This window comes from Oreochromis aureus, linkage group 5, assembly GCF_013358895.1.
Source record: "Oreochromis aureus strain Israel breed Guangdong linkage group 5, ZZ_aureus, whole genome shotgun sequence".
In the NCBI taxonomy this organism is placed as follows: domain Eukaryota; kingdom Metazoa; phylum Chordata; class Actinopteri; order Cichliformes; family Cichlidae; genus Oreochromis; species Oreochromis aureus.
In genome coordinates, this window is record NC_052946.1 from 24,849,154 (window position 1) to 24,874,183 (window position 25,030).

The 25,030-nt window shown below is 40.3% G+C and overlaps 1 protein-coding gene across 2 annotated transcripts in view; it reads right to left on the bottom strand.

Annotated features, from left to right (window-relative positions):
• sema3fa (sema domain, immunoglobulin domain (Ig), short basic domain, secreted, (semaphorin) 3Fa) overlaps positions 1-18,957 on the bottom strand; it is a 46,202-nt gene extending 27,245 nt beyond the window's left edge. Inside the window, exons 1-2 of one of the 2 annotated variants that reach the window (XM_039612482.1) lie at positions 18,649-18,957; positions 17,100-17,253 (exon numbers count right to left, since the gene is read on the bottom strand). In XM_039612482.1, coding sequence (XP_039468416.1) covers positions 17,100-17,253; positions 18,649-18,852 — 358 coding nt within the window. In that variant the 5' untranslated portion in view covers positions 18,853-18,957. Of the gene's footprint in view, positions 1-12,121; positions 12,215-17,099; positions 17,254-18,648 lie in introns of those variants that run through there. The other variant, XM_031757581.2, reaches the window with a different exon arrangement.
• Between the last annotated feature and the right edge of the window lie 6,073 nt (positions 18,958-25,030).

Sequence of the window (25,030 nt, forward strand, 5' to 3'; positions counted from 1 at the left end):
ACTGCTTATTTGAGGTTCTGAACTGACGGTCTTTTGTAACACCACAACTATCATTCCAAATCTGAAAAAATGGTTTTGTGCATTAATCAAGCATTGTAGTATTGTCTAATTAGAAAAACTCTTAATTCAAGTCCAGATAAGCCAGTAAACAATTCAATAATTTATATCAGCTGGGATCAAAACAAATGAATTTTTAAATTCATATTTTTAAGAAAATGACTTTTGAATCATTCCTTTAATTTACAATATGAAACCAAATCCTTTCCCAGAGAGGAGCGACATGTAAACAAATATCTCAAGATCATTTATCACTTTCCTATCCAGCAACAGTTTCTTCACACTAAACATTTCCATCAGCCTTGCCCACCACTCGGAACAATGTGGGAATTCTTTAAAGATATATGCATACAGCTCTAGCAAATATTATAGCAGCTATACCACCCCTATTTACATTAAATCATGCCTGCTTAACGCCATTTTCATTTATCAACAAGCTTCCTCAGACACCTCATATTCTTTGGCTTGTCTGATCCTGCTAGTATCCACTAGCCTCTGTCTGCATACCAGCCCACTGAGATAACAAATGCCTTTTTTCTGCCGAGTCTTTTTCTCTTTTCTTTGGCACCCAGCATGCCGCAGGTGGAAAAGGTAGAGAAATGCGGGAAATGTGTTCAGTGAAGATGTATTTTGCTCCTGCTGTCACTCTTGTTCTTCACCCATTTAAAGTAGATGAATAAAGAGGGTTCTCAAGTGGCATGTCTAATAAGAGCAGGCCTTTTGAACAAGTTTTGAGAAAATTTATTAAAAAAACAAAAGAAAAAAAGAAAAAAGAACATAAAATTTATTTTTATTGCTGCTTACCAACTATGATATTTTATTGTGTAAAATAAGATGATCAGTGAAGCTTTGTAATATTAACATAACACTGCCATTGCACCCCAATGATCAGACAGGCTAAGCTTCAAGGCCACCAAAATCTCTGTTGTATCATTCTACAACCCACTGATGTGGAAGTGCCAGAAGCCCATCTGAGTCAGCTCAGTTGACATTATGCCGCATACCCTGCTGCTGCATACATCCACTTGACCCCACGTCACAGCTACACAATAGCGGGGTTACCCCCGACCAGGTACGTGTCACCACAGATCCCCAGTTAAGCCTTGTGCACTAATGCTGCATGACAGGCAAAAGACAACCAGATAATTCTCGACAATCATGCGGCTGGTTGTTGAGCAGTGTGGTGTGGTCGTCCGATGGGCTGCTGTAGTTTGGACCTCCTCAGTTGTCTGACAGGCTTTGTTCTCAGAAACTGTAGAGTTATGCCTTGGTGCAATGACAGAAGCAGGCATGGAAGCCCATAAGACCTCAGTGTCCTTTTGAAGGCAGCTTGAAGGGCCCAATTAAAGGAAATATAATTCCAAATGTTTCCTGCACCATCTGTTGCACTGTCACATTCTTGACAGACTACTGACAACATTTATTTGACAGTAGCAGAATAGCATTGGGTATGGCAATGGTATTCTATTGGCCAGTCACTTTCAGCATGAAATATATCAACTTTAGATGAAATACTCATTGAATTTTCTAGAAATTTCCACACATCCCCAAGAGGATGAGCACCAGTGACATCTGGGGATCTTCCTGAATTTTTCTCTAATAGTTATTTCAGCAGATAATAGCTGCATTGTCCTAGAATTCGGTTGACATTCATGTCTCGTTTAGAATTGGAGTACATTGATAAATGATCATTTATTTACATTGAGATATATTACAAAGATATTCCCATAAATATAAATATTTATGGGCTGCCACTACAAGCAATTACTGACTGAAGGTCAAGATTCTTCAAAACACTCCCTCAAGAGATGATCTTTCCCAGACGAATCAAATATAACATTCCTCCAGTAATCCACTCCATTAGAGGCCAGACTGTGCACTGGTCAACCAGCAGATCAATGGCATTGATCCCACAAGATGACTGTAAAGATAATTACATTCAGAGGCAAGAAAACAAACAAAAACAAAACTCTGCCTCCAAGTACTGAAACAACAAAATTGGCTAAAAAAAGCTAATTAACCTGCAAAAATTCTCTTGAAAGTTGAACATATACTCAAACATACACATATATTCCCTGAAAAGTTTTTATAGGTAATACTCGAGCTTCTCTTACTCAGGAGCAGCCCAGAACCAATATTATGCTTCTTCTTATGGCCGAGGCGAGAGTAGTTGAGCCCCACTAATGCCAGATGTTGTTTTAAAGCGTTTCATTTCTTTGATTTAAGCTGCTTACACCAAATATCTCCTATAACTAAATCCCCTTGAGAAAAAGACCAAAATGAGGCAGCAACTATATCTCTGTGCGTCTGATTCTGTGTGTCTACCAAGTCCAGCAGCCTTCACTTTTGTGATTCTTTTATGTTTTGTGGCTTTTATGCAAGGACTGACACTTCAGACAAACTTATATTCTGTCTACAGACAACAGCAGTTATCACTGAGTCTAGCATCCCACTGCCTCCTTTCATCAATCATCTTTTGTTCGTCACCCTTTAAACACTAACCCTTTTTGGATTTTAGTACATTTGCGAGCATTAGAGAGATTCAATGCAGGCTCACATCAACACAAACACATGCGTGCACACGGGGGTTTGATTCTGACATTGAATGAGATCAGCGGGAAAGTTTGGTGAGAGCTGCGGGAAGAAAAGAAAGTAGGGAAGGCCAACTGGTGAGAATTAGCTGACTGGGTGCTGTGAGTGAAAGAGCATCCATGTTAACTGTCTACTTGCTGTCTGTCAGTCTATCTGGCATAAATAGGAGGAGATGAGTGGGGAAAACAAAGTGGGAGATGATGACCATCAGTCAGGGGTATTCATATTTTCTTAGCGCCTCTATGATGGACATAAGCTATAGTAAGAATGTGGGAGTTGGGGAGGGGGGAGTAGGAGCAGAAAGGGGGGGAAGGGTGACTGAAAGAAACGTAGAGCCACAGAAGCTTTAGAAATAACTCGATTTCAGGATATCTTTGAGATCTATTAATGCACGCTTGTTTTGCATCCGTGGTTTACAAAGGGTCTCTGCAAAGACAATATAATGACACAGTGACAGGAGAGCTAATCCTAACTTTAAAGTGCAAAAATACATCTCACAGTTGCAGCAGGGACTACAGGTGGAACTATAATCTCACAGACAAACAGTGAATTTCAATGCCATAAGCTTTAGTTTTACCTTTTTCTGACAAGCAGTATCAACTTCCACATGTGACTACAGAAATATTAAGCTCTGAAGTGAAAGACCTGGATTATTTAAAAATGAAGGGGCCTTGCAGAAAATAATTACAGGCTAAAAATGATCATTTACATTCCAGCAGGTTAAAAAGCAGAAAATGTCTTTCAAGACGAAACACGTTGGCAGCCATTATATCTTTAATGGATAAAGTGAATTTTCTGCTGAAGGTGGGCCCCACTCTCTCATACCACCCTGCAATTAAAGTAAAGCTATCCAAGGTCAGGCTGAGTGACAGGCTGACAGACCTATAGATTACTGTCTGTCTGTGTAATTCACGATCCTTTCTGCTTCTCTTGCGGACTGGCGCACACACTCTGAAATTTTTAAACACCAGTGCTTGGTAATTTGGCAGCTTTTATGTTTGATAGACAGCTGGGACATCCTACCTTGTGACCCTTGTGGCCTTTTTTCCCACCCATGACCACGAGGGTCAGCATCCAGGGGGTGTCTGTTTAAGAACAGAGCTCAAACAATGTGTGAATAGCTATGGTTAGGTTCAAATTCATTCGACGTTTCCCAAGTGAAGCTGCGATACTGAATGGTGAGATTTTTCGCAGATATAAGAGGCAGAAGTATCAAAACTGGCAGAGTTCAAAGTGAGGAATGGAGAACAGATGGATAAAATCATAGAAAAAACAGATACAAGATAACTTGTCTGCCCTACACGGCCCACATCAAGGCCTGTCACATAAGACCTTCGTGTCAATGCCGTGCAGCAATTACTGCACTCCAGGCATGAAATGGGCAAGTGAGATTGGCCCGTGTTCAAATTGCAAGCTTTATCAATTACATACACCATGTGGAACAAAACTCTGGATGCAACGGATCAGAAAATGGTGAAGAATTTTCTGGTATGTTATTGTTGGCAGTTCTGCTCTGTGAGATTTAGTATGCAGTGGAGGTAGATAAGAAATGTTGAAATGACCTTTTCAGCAGTTAAGCAGTCCTGACACAGTTAAGCCTCCACCAGCACATTACATTGTGCTTTAAAATTCAGTGGTTCGTAGCTATTTGGGTTTAGACTCATATGTCGCAGCATACATACGTCTGCACTTTTAAATCCATCATGTTTAACAAAAGAAAGTATTAGCTGGAAGCACATGTTTTGATAGGAGAACGATGACGACAGATAGCGAAACACGAAGAGCAACACAGAATGAGAGGAAGGTAGGGCGCTTATCAGTTGGAAGGAGGCACCTTGCGTGACAGTGGGAAATGCTGGTCACAGTCACCCTCCATCCCTCCTCGCATGGGGTGCTGAAAGAGGCCAATGATTGCACAGACACATAGAGGCTAAAAATGCTCTTATCTAGCACTGTCATACCTTGTCATAAATCAGTGCTTAGCCATCCGCTCTGCACTGATAAGGAACCCAAACACAGACTATTCTACATCAGGAATGGAGAGAGACTTTTTTCCTTTATGAGTGGCCCCTCTCACCCACTCACACTCCCATCTCCTGTCTTCGTTATCATTTTTTCATTCATCAGATCTGAACGGCAGACAAGTTTCTTTCTTTTTTTTCTGTGCCTGGGATTTGTTTGTTTGCAGCTTGCCATATTTTCTCTTGTAGCTTTTCCAGCAGTCTGGTTATGATCATCTGAAGAACTAGTGAATCATTCGCAGCACTCACACATGATAGAGCTGGGAGAGCTGAGGAATAGTCTTTTGATTGTCATGCAACTGGGTCCTGCAATAGAAAAATATTTTGCAACAAAGATATTTAAACTGAATCTGAAAATAGGCTGTCAAGAGACTACTGCGATGCAATAAGTGTATGCTGCGCAGTTTATCTCATATTTGGTAGGCGAGGCAATACATAATCCCCGCAGCTACATTCTTATCTTAACAATTTATGTGTTTTCATAACTGAGGAAATATTCTTAGTGCTTTTTTTCCAATGACCTTTCCAATTACCTTTAGCGTTGAGATAACCTTTACAAAACATTATCACTTTCAGATAAAAAAAATAACTCACTCAGGTTATATTAAGCAATCTTAACACTTAAAATCCTTGAAGCACTGGAGCATGTGGAAGCTATAACATAACATCATCCTAAGGGAAAAATTACACTTCTCAGGCACTCCATACTGTATTATTTATATCTTGTCTACTACACAGAAATTTCATTTTGCTGTCAACAACACCCACTAGGCTTAACTTCCTGTTGGACAACCCTGTGTGTTTGTAAAAATACTGGGCTCCTCTGTGGAACTGAAGCATTGTCATTTTGTGGGGTATTTGAGCCTTTATTTCGAAAGGACAGGCGCTGAGGAAAAGAGCAAGACAGCAAGTTTTCAACCCAGGGATCTGCTGCTCCCATGTGCTACACTTGCAACATTTTGGCTATCAGCTTGACTACACATACAGCAGTAGTTTTGGGGCAGTTGTGACTCGGGATGTAGAGTGGATCATCTACTAATCAAAAGGTCGGTGGTTAGATCCTTCAACTTGCATGTCAAAGTATCTGTGGGCAAGACGTGGATTCATCATGGGCAACTCTGGATTCAGTAAGTCTGTGAATGTTAGGTTAAAAAAATTGAAGGTAGTGAAAAAAAGCATAGAATGTGTGTCTGCATGAGGCTTATAGTAACAAATCATTTTGAGAGCTTAAATTGAGCAGAAAAGTACTATATAAGCGCCAGTATCTATTTACCATTTAGTTTTCACTACAAAAATAAACATAATTCAGTTAAAAACCAAACCATGCATTGTGGTATAGGAGATTAAAAAAATGTTGAAAAGCAAACACGGATCCTGTTGCTTTTAGGGTCTAATTTGCTCATAATGTCTTGCAATGATTTGTGAATACTCATGAACAGAAGGCTTAATAGGACGGTGTAATCTCGCCACGGTAGTGAAATGGTAAATTTCACACTGTGCACCAATCCTGTTTGTTAATGGCACTCGTGTAATCAGAGCCACAGGCGAATGAATTCTAAGCATCTCATGCTTTCTAAATACGATAACACTTGAACGAAGCGTCATTTGGATTGGAGATCATACTTTTTGTTTCCTCTGTCTGATTCTCAGCTGAACTGACCACATTAAAACTAAATCTGTCAGCCATGGAAAATAGTTCGTGCCTCTGTGTTTGTGCCAAGAGGTGCTGCCTCTTCTAAGGTTCCTGAAAGGCTGTCTGTGGTCTTCCATCATTGTAGTGTGGTGAAGCACAAGATCCAGAGGAGCATCAATCCATCTAACATGAAATCCTACAGAACATGAAAGCCCAGGATCATAGCCAAGCTTTGAGTAATGACTGTTTTGCCATTTGTGCCAAGAGGAGAAAAAGTGAGAGACGAGAATGATGAGAGGCAGAGGGAGAGTGAGCAGAGGGAGGCAAAGGACAGACAGAGATGCTTTGAGAGTTAATGCCGTGCCAATATTGTATGCCACTCCCCCTCTGCCTCCCTGGGGACATGAATGAAGTAAATGAATGATGGACCCAACCCACATGAACGCCCCTCTTCTATTGAGACCAAGCAGTCCATTCACGGGGATGAGTGAGGCGTCGACACCAACAACAACAATAACAACAGCAACATAGGAGGCCCTTACTCCCATTTCTCATTCATACATATGTATGCAGTAACACAGGCACACACATATGGCGCATACACCATGAACAACACTGCCAACATACCATTAAGGACACCTAGAGAAGGTTCCTGAGAACAGGGCTGACTAACAAAGCTAGAGGCAAAGGGGCGTAAATAGGGCAGGCATGGAGAAAAATCTTGGCATCGCGTCAATGCAACCGCTACAATGATTACGGATGAGAGGCCATATCCTCCCGTCCACAATCAGCACATTATCAGGAAGCACATCAGTGTATAAACCCAGAAAACACAGCTTGGAAAACTCGTGTTCTACCCCATTCTGCCCTTCCTATTGTGCCCAGTTCCTCTCTGTTGCTCTTCCAGGACTAAATGGGTTCAGGGGGTTCTCGGCCACACAAGTGTGATCTCACTCAAAGCTCTGACCTTGAAACTCAGTCATTCCTTGCCTGAAGCCAAAGCAGCTAATGGAATATAGGAAATACAAATCCGATTCAAGCGAAATCAATCTGACAAGGAAAGCTTTGCTATTTACTGAGCATTTACATCTCAAACTTTGAAGGTGGGTTCGGTAATGATGTTAGCATCTGACAGAGGCTCGGTTTTCACCAGTTATGCATCATGCAGAGAGAATGTATGTAGAGCATATGAAGGGAGAGGTTAGTAACTAAATGATGAAATACAACTCTGACAGGAGGCAGGAGGAGGAGGAAGAATGTTCTTGCTTTTTTTAATCCAATAGTGAGACTGCTGCAGCCTCCCACAGACTCATGGTCAGACTCAACCATAGGCCTCATTTCTGCCACAATCACATAGACAGCTACTTGGTAGTTATCCAGTGCGTATACTCAGAGACTTTAACAGACTACATCTCCCACACCTGCAAAAAATAAAAAAAATAATAATCATACGATTACAGGTATTTGATGTTATTCGGCTTTCTCCCCAAAGTCAGCTTTGGCCCATCACTTAGGAAAGCAAGCATTTCCCATAAAACCAACTTGGCGATGTGTGATGGTTGTGAAATATTTGTACAAGTTTGTACTTTGCTTTCAAAACATTTTGTGTTGCTGGTGAAGAGATGTGTGACACACTTGGGGCTTTAGTCCAGATTTCTTAGATCACTCCTAAGCCAATCTGTATGACAATATGTGCATGTGAATAAACACACAGCAGTTTTTATGGATTCCAACATTAGGCTTTGCAGCACAAGGTTACAGCCAGGGCATTGGCACAGGACTGACCTGTGGAGGCTGTCCATGAAGGCACAAGCTGAAGTAAACCATCTCATCCAACACTCATATACAACTAATGGGAAGCAGACACAAAATTCGACCCGAGTATGCCTTTTGCGCACCCACGCTCCTCTCCTCCTTTTCATTCTCAAATCCCTCCATTTATCCACTCTGCTCGGGCTGAGATAGCAAACCTGACACTGATGCCCTGTAGTCCATTAGCACTCTTAGAGCCTTCTCTGAATCAGCTCTGGTGCTCCCTTCACCTTTTCCTCCTCTCAGCCTGTCTTCCCAACAATCCTCATTTCTCTCTCAACCCTTATCTGACATTCTCTGTCATTCTGTATGTCCTCCTAGATATCTAAGTTGGAGCAAGGCAAGTTCAAAAGGCTTTTATAGCATTTACAGTCGTTATTATGTGCTTTATACTTTTTGATTTTAGTATTTCAGCTTTTCAACTTTTATTTGTCACTATCTTGTGTATGCAACTACAGTCCTGTGTTATGCATACTGATATCTGTTATGTACTTAAATGAAGTTTTAAAGTTTTTCTTTTTTAACTGGATTTAATTAAAGTTGAACATATCCGTACCTGTTCACAGGAACCGAGCCTATCACAGTTCAAGTCAGATTCAGATGATGCTAGAGTGATGCAGCTGCAGAAAATCCTCTTAGACACATGATACCACTGATAACTCTTCTACACATCATCGCTTCCAATGCAAAGTCACTCTCAAACAGACCTGTTATTGCAGATAGGACCAGGCTGACAGGAAAAGCCCCCCAAAGGGATGAAGACTCCAAGATTTTATGTCTTCTAATCCAAATAGATCAATCCTTTCTGTAAGTTGCAATGGTTTGAACACTCGACAAACAGTACAGTGGAAGTGTTGCTTAACCAATCAAGCCAATTATAAATGTTGCCTGCAGAATGTACTATGCAGATAAATGTACACGTCTCAAACAAAACACTGGATAGTGATTTTGGAGAAAATATGTTCTGATTATAAATATTACTGTTTCAGCCATAACCAATAACATTGATAAAAGCTAGAACAACCACAAATCCTTGCACTTGGAACGCTTCTTTTAGCAAAAGTTTAGTATTTTTGGTTGATTAATGATTGCTTGGGATACATTAAAGTTGCCAATTTCTAATTCAAGTGATAATAAGTTTGGGGAAATTTCACTCACATCTGAAAGGCTTAATTTATATGTTATTTGTACTGGAAAAACTATTCATCAGATCTATGGTCACTCAGGTCTTTCTGTGTGGAGTTTGCTTGTTCTCCCAGGGCCTCTTTGGGCTCCCTCTGGGCACTCTATCAACCTCCCACAGCCCAAACACATGCATGTTAGGTTAATTTGTGATTCTGAATTAGGTGTCAATGTGAAAGTGAATGCTTGTCTTTCTCAGTTAGCCCTGCAGCAGACTGTTGACCTGTCCAAGCTGTACCCCGCCCATTGCTTTGTGACAGTTGGAATAGGCTCCACCCCCACCACAACCCTGAATTGGATAAGCAAGAGAAAATGAATGGATGGATATTAAATGTTTGAAAGCCTTCTAAAGTAAAAATGAAGCAACATTACGTTGCTATTATAGGTAGTTTATATTTAGTAACACAGACACATACATATATAGCCATATAAGACAGTAATGTATGTAACCTGAAAAGTATACCATCTAATATTTTCAAAATGGGCACCATAGGAATGAGGTCACTGGCACTGCAGTAACTAGACCCAAACACTGACAGACAAATAAAAATGAATGATAGCTGTCTAAGATAAACAAGTAGAAAGGTGCCCTTGACCCCCTGTCTCCTTAATTTCAGTCTGAGTTGTGAACCCGTGAAGACTCCCACACCTCAGTCACATCTGGAGAGCAAGTCTAGTCCCGGTGGAGCCTCTGCACAGAACTAAATCCTTAATTTATTCGCTGCCCAACTCTCCATTTTTTCAGAAGATCACACCACAACCTCATCAAAGTCTATTGTTTTAACAAATGTATTGTCTCATTTGTCTTAACTGAGCCTTGAAGACTTGATGCTGCTGCTTTACCTCAGGGTTGCCTGAGAGTAGACGAGACAGCAGACATCTGGGGAAATAAGCACAAAGCTGTGATTGCATCCCACCTCATCTCTGTGGAGAGAATCATTTGAACCCGATTCAGTTTGTGAGGAGTGACAGGTAGATGCTGCTATGGCAACCAAACCAAAGCGGTGTCATAGATAGGAGCTCTTTACAGAGGAAGCTCTGCAAGCATGTGAGCACCCACACACACATATGCACACACACACATGCACACACAAACAAACAATGCAGACATAACCGCATGGACTTAAAATGAATATTAGAAGACTCTCCCATTCCTCCCTGTCACTCTGAATCTTAAGAAAACCGCAGCATCCTCTCTAACTCCATCTCTAAGCACTCTTCCTCTTCCGCTCCCTCGCCCTCCTGCCCCTTCTGCAGGTGGTGAGTTTCATCACAGCCTGCTAAATAATCTGCCTTTAATAAGGATTAAAATCACACCTCAAGAATTATCGACTTATTATTGAACTATCCCTTACAAAGGCTACAATAACTAATTTTCTTCAATATGTCTCTCTGACATGAAGGAGTAAAAAAGCATATGTCTGACATCTATTTTTATCTTGTCTGCCACTTTTTTGATTAAAAAAAAAGAGAGTGCAGCAGGGACCTGAAACACAAACACCAGGATGTACACATGCTCAGACTTTCTATCACTCCCCTACGCATCCGTCCACATGGAGGTGCATCCATCATAGTGTGACTGTCTTTCTGTCCCTGCTGAGTGTTGCCCCCTTTACACAACTCATGAAACTGTAACGGCTGTTAATGCATCCCCTGCATGCCGAACAAGTTAAGTACATCAGCCATGGAGCATCTTTAGTTAGAAACATCCAAACACGAAGCTTAAAGGTTGAATGTGTACAAAAGTGATATTGTGCAAAAGCTAATGATTATGATTCATAGTATGATGATACCAGTTTTGCAATTTAAATTAGTGTTGCAGTCAGGTCAATATTGTCCAGTGGAAAGACTAAAATCTGGGCAACTTGAATTCATCATCGTATCAATTTTGCACCAATCAGCTGTGGCACACAAACACTAACCAAACTATTGTATCTAATATAATAAATACATGTTGATATTAGATGTATAAACCTTTCATAAAGCTGCCATAAAACTTTTTACTGGTCAAACTGAGCGATTCTTTTAAAAAGAAAACAATGAAAATACCAACAGTGTTAATAAAAAAAATCCTAAACTCGAGGCCTCTCTCCTACAATGTAGTTCTAACTATAATATAGTCTAACGTGTACTTTGTGGGTCACCAGTTTTAGAGAGAGAAAACTTTGCACATGCACACAAAAACATACATTTATCAAAGCACAAATTTTCATCGTCATAAAGCTGTCAGTGCAAGGTGAAGGGGAGGGAAAAGTAAACAAAACCCAGACATAGGGAGTGAAAATAGATAGACCCAAATTGAGGTTAAGATATGTGAATTTATAGTTAGGGAGGGCATTGTCTGCACCTATAGCAAAACTCAAGTCGGTAACTCAAAAAGTTTCAACTCTGATCAAAAACACCATAGAGATACAGCCCGGGTGCCCTGCATGTTCATTTTTAGTCGTATCTGCTCTAAAAGCTTATCCTGATGGAACTAGATGATCATATCTGCTCCTCCCCTCTACAAATAATTAAAACTATGATTAAAATGCCTAAAAGTAGGAATCATAAATAGCAGGGTGATTACAGTTTCATTTGAATGTTGAGCATTTTTATCACCACAGGGGGACAGGGGGTTCTGCATGCTCGCTCAGAAGAAATATTTAAATTGAGGGAAAATGTTTTCAATGCGGTGCCTTTCATTGAGAGCAATGATGTGTGTGTGTATTAGTCTCTGTGGCATCATTAAAGAGTGGGGAGCCAGTAATTTACAGAGTGAAAATTACTATAAAAGGGCTACATAATGCACACATATAATTTCCTTTCAAGCTTCAGCACTTACTGCATGTTAGTTGAGCTGGTACGTGAAACCTTCTTTAGCCTTCAGATGTCCACCCACTCCCCACTTACACATTCACTTGCTGGCTCACCGTTGTAGCTTCTTCTTAAGTAAAGTCTGGGCAAAACAGCTGCCCCTTTTTTGTGTTTTTGCATGTGCTAAAACGGCATGCCCCTGCTGTGGGTTGCACATGGGGTGATCTCCTCCCGCTGCTCACACTGCCAGTCTTATCAACAGGCAAGTAGAGAGAGGGTGTGAGTGTAGAGTAAAGGCAGAGGAGGAGGATGACGAGGCAGAGGAGGAGAGGAAGATAAAAAGAGAAAGAAACCGACAGGAAGGACACTATATTTAGCACTGGAGCTGTCGCCTTCTGTTTTTCTCTCCTGAATAATCATAGTTTGACAGAATGTATCCTGCAGAGCAGAGGTTGCTGGGATGCACATCCCTCCCCTCCTCCACAAACATCGTCTCTTGAGAGAAAGTAGCAAAGTGTAGTAATAATTGCTGAGGGCTTGCGTGCCACAGTCAGCACATATTTCATTCTGGAAACATTCTTTGATACCATGACATTCTGTAATGGAGATACTAGGAAAAACCAGTTTAAGACTACAAACTGCCAACAGGTGCAGTCTTGCATGGATGCATAAAGTGAGTGGAGTGTATTAGAGTAGTTCAGCTAACTAAATAGTAATATGAATTTGGGACATTTATAAAAAAAAAAAAAGCCCTGAACTCTCCATCCTCCATCTTCTCTCAGAATTTGCTTTCATGTTGGCTGGGGAAGTGAAGGGTTGTGCTAAGCGTGTTAACCTCAGGTACCAGTGACGTTGTGCTGGGAAAGAAGCAAACATGCACAGCTGGAAGCCAGAGTTGCACACAGGGTTTGAATTTGATAACGCTGTATACTATTAGAGCAGCGTAAATGCTCCACAGTGAACTTTAGTTGGGACAAAAAGTGTATTTGTGTTTGTCAAAAACTACTTCCTCTTCTTCTACTACAAGTTAGTGTCTCAAAAACAAACATCAGTTGCTTGACAAAAATGTTGCTTCTATTTGCACTTTCTTTCCAAAAGCATTAATCAGCTTCGCAATTTCAACATTGCCTAATATTTTCACTTATCTTTAAAAATACAAATGATTTAATTCTAAATTTTCACTTATTCATTATATTGGGCAAAAAAAAATGTAGAAGGAAAGCGTAAAACTTTTCTAACTCCAGTTTGGTTCAAAGGATATGAATACTTAAAACTATCACAACAAACCAGGTGAGTCACCCTGGAGCAGCACACTGAACTAAAGATTCTGTACAAAACTTTCACATTCAGATCAATTGAATTATCCCTTTAGTGCAACACTCTCAGCTCCCTCCACCTTTAGGCGAGTAAGATAGCTCCACACACAAAATAATTCATCACTAGGAAAAGCAATAACATAAGCACCCCTCACTATCACTGATAATCATGCCCACTTTATTTATTCAATGCTAAATTAATGATTGTATTGTGGTAATGTACACTGTACGCTTCTCTGTGTGATCAATTATGTTTAACATCTCCGTTGATGCTGCATGTAATACAATAACATCCAATGTAATGTGCAATGTGATCTGATGAGAAAGCTAATTAAAGGCATTAGTTTTGTAGCTGAACAGCAAGAAGATTTAGAATTATAAACTCGCTGGCTGAATGCATTTGCCATCTCCCCGGTGATTTGCTAGTATAACACGGTGGTTTGGTGCAGCCTCTTTGCGTTTGATTGAAGGAGACCGAACAAGACAATTGAAGGAGGTTGCACGTGCTTTTTTTAAACATCTACTGAAATGAATCAGGCAAAAACATATTCCCAGGCTTAATATCCACCCTGAGCAACCAAGGATCATGTGCAAGCATGCAGGTTAGCTGTGGATAAGCTTTTAGCAGCTCATTGATTGCTAAGACTTGATTGCAGGCAGGTTTGGCCGAGGCTCTTAGCTCTGTCTCCAGTGTCAAAATTACATAAGAAGCAAGCAGGTTGGAAGAGGCGCAAGGGGAAAAGGGTTTCATTAGTGTCCCTTTGATAATCTGTTGAAAAGGATGTGGTATCTCATGGTGAAGCAAGGGTTATTATTTAAATGCTTACTTGAAACACAGGAGTCAAAAAGATGCCATCGTCTTAAAGAGGAATGTCATGATAATGTATGCAGGACAAATTTTTCTTGACATGTACTATATAAATGTACCTATAGTCACAAGAGTCAGTGAAAGGACTCCATTTGTGTAGTCAGAAATAGAACAAGCAGCAAAATTCCAATTATCCATAGATTAAAGACATGAGGGACATGCCAGTATTTCTGATCTTCACTCTGAAAACTGCTGGGAGAGATGAGCAGATAGTAAAGTCTTTGTTCAGGCGTGACAATCATCGACTCATTAGATGGGACAAAAAGTCTGTTTGGGAGGGAGAGTACAAAGACTGAAGCCACATTAGGACTGTCCCCGAGAGTTAGTCCAATTACAGGACCGCCTGGCTTCGTCTTTGTTTCTCTGCTGCTTTCTTCTCAGAAGTAACCTTGCACCCAGGTGTTCAGAGGCTGAAGAAAAACAAAGTTAAACACTTTCAAATGTGCCTGAGGATTAGCCTAACAAGCTATTACTTGTTAATATGGTGCCATTCTCCCACAGTTTGAGGGCAGTTAACCTCGGGTGTGACTGGCTTCTGTTTGCAGGGTCACAACCTCTCAGAGCCATGCACACTAAAATAGCACGTGATTATAGGCCTTGTTTAAAAGTAAATATAGGAGTTCTCAGCAGCTGATCTAACCCAGCCTCGCTCAGTCTTTATGACAAAGAATGCATGTACATAACTGCTTAAATGTGACTTTTTTTTGTACTATCATTAGATGAGAGTATTAAAACTTCACATGTTTTTTACAGTTACAAGGAGAGTAAAGGATCCAGGGGGACTTTATGTGCTGCTTGACAGAGTGATGCATGCTGTGTGTGTGTCTGCATGTGTTTGTCAGCTCTTTTGAAGTCTGGGTTGATGTTCTGCTTTGAATGGACATTCCTTTGGTCTTAGCCTCTGTTTGCACACTTGGCCCTTATCACAGTTAATAACTCAGCCTGCCCTAACATACTCAGTAGCTGCTTTAGTCAGAATTATCGGCTTAGGTTCATAGTGGCGGTTTACACCGCAAACCTTTGTTTATTTTATGTGACGGAGAGAGCGAAAGTGAAATTATGAACCAATCCATAGAGTTAAAAAAACAAAACAACACAAAAAAACAAAATTAAAAATTAGAAGGTCGAGTAAAAAAGCCCAGAGTCAAGCAATAATAGTGTAGGACTTTTTTTCTTTGCAGTCCCAAGAGAATCGACATGCAAACATCTCAATATAAAACACAGTTAAATTTCATCATTAATACAGTATATGTAGAAGTGCATGTAGAATGGGTTTGAAGGAAAGTAAGTAAATGGATAAAACGCAGTACTAAAGCTGTATGTGTATATTATTGTAATATTTATTATGCACAACTGTGTGTAGCTATGTGTATGGCCCACAGTCTTTTGCTTTGATAGGGAGCAAACATTTGAAAGGCAAAGACAAACTGTGGAGTTTTTTTGTAACAAACTTGGATTTTAGCCAAACGCAGCAAAATCTTCTCTTCACAAAATGCAAATAATCAGTAGAAAGCAATACTGTCTAACCTTTATGGATAAATATGTGAAGCTGGGTCATAATGAGCAAATTCAGCATTGTAGTACAAAAAAACAGCTGGGAACACTTGGCAGCCTACATTAGTATCTCTTTGTTTTATTTTAACTCCAAAATTGAGATGCTTGTTAAAATAGCTGGATGTTATCATATGGAGAATATTTAAAGTGAACATATTTGCATGGTAGCACTAGTGTGATACACTGACGAGTTAAAAAAAAACATTAATAAAAGCACATTACACAAGTATTCCCAGCGGTACTGTGCAAAACCAATACAATTAGGGAATGCAGAGCTTAGGTGCATTTCTAGTCTTCAGTTATCTGAAGTTGCCCTGTGAGGCATAAAGTAACCTCGAAAACTAATTAAAAACAAAAAGGAACTCATTAAAAGAAGTGGAAAATAAATGAACTCTTTTCTACCAAGTAAATGTGCGACCATTAGTGTGTGAAATCCAACTTGATTAAAGACAAAGAGAAGGAGATGGGATTCGAGGGATGAAGAAAAACAAACAGATAAACAAAATATCTGAAGAGAAAAACCCGAGAATTGGAAAAGCCCCTGGAGCTTTTTAAAATCAGCTTAGCATAAAGATTGCAATATCAAGTAACACAACTGAAACTGAAGCAAACACAATAAACCGATAATCCAGGACTACCTACACTGACCATTTTTTGACAGAGTGCTGTAAAAACACTTGACATGTAACATAAGGTATTTAAGTGTTTTTAGGGACAAGTACTATAACATGTCAAGAACAGTTATGGATGCAATGACTATTCCAACAATGGAATGACAAAGCACTCGACACACTGCCACTGAGGCCTTTTAACGGGACAGATCAACACACACAGGGTCTCATGTGGCACTGGCTAACATTCATAACATGCTGGATGTGTACCCTGAGTTTGTGCTCAGCCAAGTGTTAAATCTGACTTGATTTCAGAAGAGAGCCGAGGTCACACAAAGGCCTGTTTAGGGAACAAACTGCATCCAGGCGATTGGATGAAGACATATTCTCTTACCCTGAATAGTCAGGACAATCAGCAGCGCATCTCCTCATCCCGCTCATCAAGCCTCTCTCACACAATCACACAATCAAACTCAGTGTTAACCACTGAAGGGACAAACGCCAGGCTTGCCAAGACCTGAATTCAGTCGGTGCCAGCAGTTAACCCAAGAAATCAAAGAGTGCTGACCGAAGTGGCAATCAAATCTGCATGTCTGAAGAGAAACACAGAACTACACCAACTAGGTCACAGACACAGCATTATTTTGAATGTCTTACCTTTGAAGGACAGGAAAATTCTGGGAGCAGACAGGGGCTCGCTGGGAGGGGGCAGCCCCCCAGATGATAAAGCTAGTAGGGCCAGCAACCAGCACAGTTTGTCCCACAACATTGTTCCTCTGTTTGTTAACAGGGACAAAGGAGAATCCAGGAGCTGAGGGACAGACAGGGATGACCATCAAACAATGAGCAAAGCCCTTTCAATTCACAAAACTCGTACAGTAACCAACTCGTAGTTACTAAAGTAATTTGGTTGTTTCCTTGCAATCATTGCTGCATTATGCAGCTACTTTTGCCTTCATTAAAGTCAGACCACACAGAACGCCAAGCAATGAGTGAGATACATGGCAAAAAAAAAAAATGGATAGGAATTAATGTAGATTTTTTTTTCTTTTCAAATTGGTTGCCTATGTGGAATCGCAACTTGACCATTTCATGTTATTAAGCTGGGAATAGGATGGAATCTCCTTCCAGCTGCAAATACAGCTGCCCGCCCCTCGCCACTCTCTGCAGATCTTCACTTTTCGAAACAGTGCAATGAAACGTGCGTAAAAATAAACGTTTAAGAGTTTAAAAACTGTAACTACTATTTTACAACGAGAGCTTCGTTTCACCGGTTGTACACAGAGCTGCCCCCTTACGCCTGGCGCGCACCGGCAGTGCTCACAGATTAAATCACAAAGCGCATCAGCATGCTGTTATCCGCCACAAAGAGAGCTGAAGATAATGTCCTCATAAAAGAATCTGAAGAGGTATCCGCGTGTGGACCAGGTGGCACAAATGCGCGTAACGCCAGCGCAAAAAGTCATGAGAAATGGCATCTGAAGCGCCAGATTTGGAAACAATAAAAAAACAATTTTAGCGAAGGTGTTTTGCTGTAATTGTCTGCGCATGCCACAGATGTTGTAAACGCGGATCCGAGCATGAGGTCAAACTGTCAGTCAGGGTTTAAGATCAAGTTCCACATTAAGCCCCGAAGGCAGAACTCCAAAGCCGACCGTTAACCAAAATAAAGGCTGACTTGGCTTTTGAGTTATGAGGACACGAACATGAACCACGTGTCATTTATAACGTTAACGGGGATTGTAAGCGGTCAAAAAGAATCCGCTGAGAACTGCACATACGTTTCCTCTGAAGGTACGACATCACACGAAGTCAGAACTTTTAAGGTCTTTAAAAGAAACTCGCACTGGCGATTAAACACTCTCTGCTCTTGGCTGTTGCAATATTTCAAAACAGTATTTCAGAGTATCGCTCATTAAAAACGACCTCCCACATGCGCCGGAGAGCCACACCAAAATATAAATATGCGCAAGCTTGTGCTGCTAAACACGAACCATTTCTAATATTCAAGACAAATTTATTTTACAGACATTTTAAATACATCTTCTATTTATTACAGATTCTATCTTGCACATGTAGCGGTGACATTCTTCTTACTCGATTCCATTAAATGTGGCTTCCTATTGATTTAAGAGCGCATCTGTCACATAATAAATACTTACTTTAACTTGTCATGTAGCTGAAAAGCACTTAGATTATGACCTACCTTATGGTGACGTCCAGTGGCTATTATGATATAGCTGGTCAGCACTGAAAACCATCCACAGATTGTTTGAGCTCCTCTGTCCGCAGGCAGGAGTATCAGTGTATCCGCCGCAGATCCCACACGATTATCCCAGAGCCAAACAAAGCTTGGGTTTAAATCAACTTGAAGCGGCCGCTTTAACTTGAAGTGATCTCTAAATCGCATTAACAGAATCTGTATTTTCCAGTCAAGAAGGTGACCAAGAAAGAATTGTTCCTGGTGCGTAGTAGGGAAGAGCTTCAACCGTGCGCAGCGGCGCTCAAGTGTGTAGTGCTGGGAAGCGGCTTTTGCAGGTGGATAAGCTGAGGTCTCCCGGCTGTGGACACACCCATGGGGGAGGGAACCTACCTTTAGCATCCGTGTGCGTCGTCCCTGCTCAAAATTGAAGAGAAAACGTCTCTGCTCTGCACCTTCATACACTCCAGGTGGCTACAATGGTAAACTTACTCAAAAGAAAGCATGACGCCTACAAGTTAGTGAGTTTTCATGTTACTTTCAACATTGCATAGAAGAGTTGTCGCGCACCCTCTGCTACAACTGTCACAACCACTGACGAAGCCTCACAGAAGAATCAGTTTTTACCTTTAATGACTTGCATCAGGGAACATCTGCATTCCCACTGCCTGTAATAAACATATCACATTTTCCATATATTCAGAATCTTCTGGAATTTTAAGTGTTAATAATAGAGCATGAATAATGCTGAGTTCACGACCTAGTCAGATTTAGTTTTATTCACAAAGTTCACTCAGTGTTTTCATATCTGTAAGCATTTATCTGTGTGACAACAGGGAAAATTAAGTTAAAGTTTGCGGTAGATCAAAACGAAAACAAAAGTTCCTTTGAAGCTCTCACACTAGCTTAATAATTCTAATTCAACACCACAAGACTTGATTTCATAATAATAAGCACATATAGAATCTAACACTGAATGCAGGGAACCTGTGATAATGTGATGACGACTGTATGAATGGGCTGTCCAAACTGCAGCAATCATAGTCACACAGCTCTTTAGAGCTATAGTACTGCACATCCTGCGTGTCCAGTTGTCTTGTCCTGGCAGTGTCGTTGTACGGAATGGGACTTCCTCTTTTTGAATGCCGCATGAATCACTCACTTGCTATTTTGACTCAGGCAGATAAGAAAGAAACAGAACAGTTGAGATGAGAGCATTGCTCACATTATTCACATGAGAAACTGTGGCCAGATGCAGATGAGGTAGATTTCCCCAAACACCTTGGCGACCTGACAGTGGATCCCTGGCTCTCGCCTCAGACAGGCATCAGATATTCATGGGCAAATGGAGCCTTAAATCTTTTAATCTCACTTGATCTCCCACCCTGATCACACTGGCTTATTTTGCTTCTTATTCAGTCAACACACAATGCAGCTGATGCCCAGTGTACATGCTTATTATTCCATAAATGCTACATGCAGTAGCTTAGGTTTCATGCAATGTTAGGGATATTGCAATTGCTTGACAGAGCAGTCGCTGTAGAATAATACAGGAACATAGAGGGTACAAAACGTCAGTTTTCATTTAGTTACAGCTCTAGACTTGGCTTGTCATTTGCTATGTGTTTGTTAACGTATTAATACGATGTAAGGATGATAAAATATTTCCATTTTAAAAAAAAACCCTCAAAAAACTACACTGACTCTCTGGGTGAGATTTTTGAGTTTTCTGTCCTCTGAAAGATGTCTTGGAAAGACAATCACTGCATCAGGCTATGCAAAAGAGGCTTCATAGTGTGCCTCTTGGCTTTGATACTCAAAGCAGAGAAAGGAGGAGTGCTCTGCATCAGCATTTGCCATTAGAAGTGTTAAATTTCCCCTGATATGTGCAAAAAGCTCTGAGAAACAATTACCCCCACACTCACGAGCTTGTGCGCATAGGGTGGGTGATACTGATACGTTTCAGTCCGTCTGAATCTTGTGCAGTCTTGAAAGACCATCAGACTCTCGTTCTCACGGATATAACACAGTGAAGCCCACAGCTTAACATGTACAGGTGGCTATTTGTGTTTGAAGGCTGGAGACACCAAATAAATAACAACTTTTATAGATATCTGGAAGAAAACTTCAACTCCCATAAGACCCACTTTGAATAAATCAGTAGGAAAAAAAAACTTTCTCTAAGGCTCACATATAAGAAGTTCAAACGACCTCCAGTGAAATGTGTGTGGACCAGCCAAGTTTAATTGTGTCATTACTACTTTTGTCTTTTATTCCCAAATTGATCTACTATTTTTTTCTCTTTTTGTTCTTTCTTTACTCTTCTGTCCTAAAGCCAACAGCTGCATGTTGTTTCCTATATTTCTTTTTAATCAACAACATTATTCCCATCTTCAGGCCTCTGGTGGCCTCACCATCTGTCACATGCGTGAGACAAGAAGAAAGCAATTATTGAATCCTGGCTTTGAGCAGCGACTGCCTACATGAAAAGTCCCTCATGCTTTCCAGTTTTTCATCCAGTTTTCTGTTGCAGCTATCTGAGGAGTAAAATGCGACAAAGTTGAAACCAAACATCAGCATTAGGTGCCAGACCGCAGAAGTGAAACACTTAGAGGGGTTTTCTGAAATGAGATGTTAAAAGTCTTTTGTTCAGCATGGGGAGAAACCAGGTTTAATAATGTGAATTTGAATGCTGCACTGTGGGAAACTCTTAAGAAGTTTTGTTACAGCTATTACATCACTTCATTTGTTGGCTGTTTTTTTTAATATCCCTGTTAAAGAACAATAACAGCAAACACTAATTTTGCTGCTCTTCACTCTGACACTGAGTTGAACACACACATCTATTTAAAAATGTTGTCATTTTCCTGGAGGACATGAAAGCAACACTGCATAGATTAATGCTATCACTCTTTCAGGGTTCTCTGAGCTTTTTGTTTTTAATAACAAAACACTGTGCATTTATTTATCCACTGCAAAATTATGATAAATAGCAGGAAAAGAAACTGAAACTACATTAACATTTACAGTGGAGGTTTTAATGGAAACAGGTGCCCGTAGAGACTAGAAATCCAGACAGCATGAGAGCAGAGGTCATTTTCTAATATGAGTTTCATTATATTTACTGAATTCTTCCTCTAACCTTTTGCCACCAATGACTTCATCATTCATGGAAAGTAATTATTAACAGGCCGCGACAACCTCAACCTCGGTCCTCTGGCTTCGGCAAATTAACAGCTGTTCATTACTGATGAGGTGAAGGAACAAGTGCAGCCCCACACTGCTGTGCACATCTGCATTTACACCACACACACACTCACACGTCTAAATGGCACAGACAGATGTGTGTGCCGCACATCCTCACACAATTGACCGTTAACCCTATGCTAGCAATACACACACGCGCAGCCGAAGATGCTGCGACACGGAGACTGGCCCTCGGCACACTCTGAGGGACGCATCGATTGTGTAGAATTTAATGAGGGAACATGTACTCATCCCTCCACCTCACCGGGAGAGCTGTTACCTTTTGGTGTGATAAGATATTAAAAATTCACACTGTTTCTGCAGCGCTTTGACTGGTATGGCTGTATGCTCATTAGCATTTAAATAAGAAAAGGATAACACTGCACTTCGCAGAGTCATACCTCCTTCACAAAACTGGCAAACAGAGGAAAAACTTGAACCAACCCCGGAAACTTCGGCTGCTTTTAAACACTCGAGACTGGGAATAGTTACATCCTGGGAATAGTTACTAAAGTTGTACGATTGTTTTGACGTAACTCCTCTAGACAGTCACATTATGTTATGTTGCGGTAATGTGTTGAAGAATGAGCTCATTCATGTCAATTTGTATTTAAACCCAGAAACATAAAACATCAGCGGTTCTAGATGTCTGTAAAAAAGCACTGTTTCTCTTGACTGTGGAAAAGTAAAAGTGATTTAGTGGGAATTAGGCCATTTTTCTGTTCATATACTTAGCAAAACAATAAGAAAAATGTAACTGAACCAAGCACTCAAATAGAAAAATGCTGACTCTGAGGTCAGTCTCTTGTTTTTGGAGTAGTTCCAGTTTTTTTTCTCTTGTTAATAGTAAAACCACATTGTGTGCTCTCTTAATAAATACAGCACTATTTGTCTATTATTCTTTAAGTGCACTCAGGCCGACAGGAAAGACATTCAGTCCCAGTTTCTAGATTTCCATTCAAACCACACACTACTTGTGAACCCAGACTAGAAAAATAACTCGTATTTACCCAATTTTTGTTGGCCTGGCATCATATTGACTTTAACAATTAAAGACGCAAGACAACATAATGTTGGAACAATAGCCTCAGTGTAATGCTAACAAACACAGAGCATTGCTTTTGCTTGCTAAGTGAGTCTTTAATTAGATGCTTATGCTGTAATGTAAATTCTGTTTAAAATGTACTTTTTCTCCAATTGCTCACATATGATGTGCCTGTTGAGCTGTATGCTAGAGATTAATGCTGCTCTTTTCTTCTTGCATATTTTCCCCATCCAGATCTCACTGTGCTTGGCTGATTGTCATTTTTCTGCTTGTAGTTGTTCCTCTGTCTTTTGTCAGAGAAGCTGACTATGACTCAGCTGGAGCTTTGTGGGGCTAAAAATGGGACAGCTGCCTTTTTTAAAACGACACAAGTTTGTCTCATTGTATCTGGCTCATATGTCTTCTGCCTGGGAACACAGGGAGGAGGGCAGCTGTGGTGGAATGATTTGGTATGAATTAAAGCTGTTTCCTAACAGGCTCCACAGGGTCTGATCCTGCCCCTTGCTTTTCTGGTGAATTCACTAGACCACTGTCGAGTGTGCATTATATCATCTCCCTCATTTTTGTTATTCTCAATAAAATATACTGCAAATAATAACAGTAGTTTTCTATTTAGCATGACTTCATAGATGAAGGTGACCCAGCCGTGCAACCTGTGGTTGTTTGGAGGGTGTCTGTGTATGTGTGGGTTGTAATAGTTTTCCCATGCAGTGTTTTTGGCTTGAGTTTCCTGAAAGTCTAGTCTGTCAGTCATTCTTCGTCAGCATCCTACCGCAAGTCTCTGGCCAGAACAAGAGACTAAAATGACTTCTTTTTGTCCTACATTACCCACTGTTGTCTGTGGTCTGGAATGGGGAATAGATAAAACTTAATTGCTACTGACATAGTCTAGTTTTAATTACCACAACACTAAATTGGATAAACAGAATAAAATGGATGGCTAAATGTTAGATGGATGGATGGATGGATGGATGATGGATGTTTTTAATTACTTAAGGAGAAAAAAAGTAATTGTGCAAATTTATTAATCCATTTCTTTCTTTTTGAAGCTTCTTTCAGCTACTGAGAGACGAAGACAAAACTAGGATGGAGGTCCTCATTTTTCTCATTCTCTATGCTGCCAAGCTAGCAGAGGGAAAAGGGGCAGTATGTAAAACTGGGATGGAGGACTATTATATAGCATACTATTCAATCTAGCAAAAAGCAAGCAGTTCAGCGTATATTGGGGTCCAAATAAGGGAATAGGCCATGAACACAGAGAAAAGAAATGAGAGCAAAGAGAAATATTACATTTATTTCCAACTACCATACATATTTACCTATTTATTACACTTAATTGTATTCTTATCTATATCCTTGGACTGTACTAGGAAAGCTTCCTGTTTATCTTGTACTGGGACTTTTGCAGCTCTTCAGTTCATCCACTATCTGAAACAAGCTAATTTATCTTTAATCCCCTTCCTTTTAAGTAAGCTTTCTTCTTATTGATTGCCCCTCGTAAACAGAAAGCTTCCACCAGAAGTTGGTGGTGCTGCTGTGCTCATAGATGGTTCTGTGTTCCTGGGTCTGGATTAACATATTAGAAATACTTTGTATCTAATATCAAAGTGAACCAAGTATATAAAAAAGGAAACCATCTAAAGTCAAGTGGCTCAGAATGATTTCCTGCATTTCCTGCTGTCTCATCATTTGCAGCTTTGACCACGATTAATATAACCATCTGCCACTTTAACAGTACGTATGAAAATAAGGAAGAGCATAATAGATCCCCTTTAGTAATGATTGAAAGTAAAATGAATTTATTGCAATACATTTGGAGTTTTGCTACAATACAACTTCAGCATTTCAGGCCCTAAATTAAAATTATCATGGTAATCCATACTTGCAACAGCATGGTACCGTTGTTGCTTCTAGCATGTTAGCATACTGATGACAGCATTAAGCTTAAAGCTCCACTGTGCATATACGGAGTCACGGAGCAGCTGGCATGGCTATCGACTCTTGTTTACAACGTCTGACTAACAAGGACAGGCCCATACTGGTACAGGGTTGAAGGTTTGGATACAAATATATATATATTTATGACACTTGAATTTT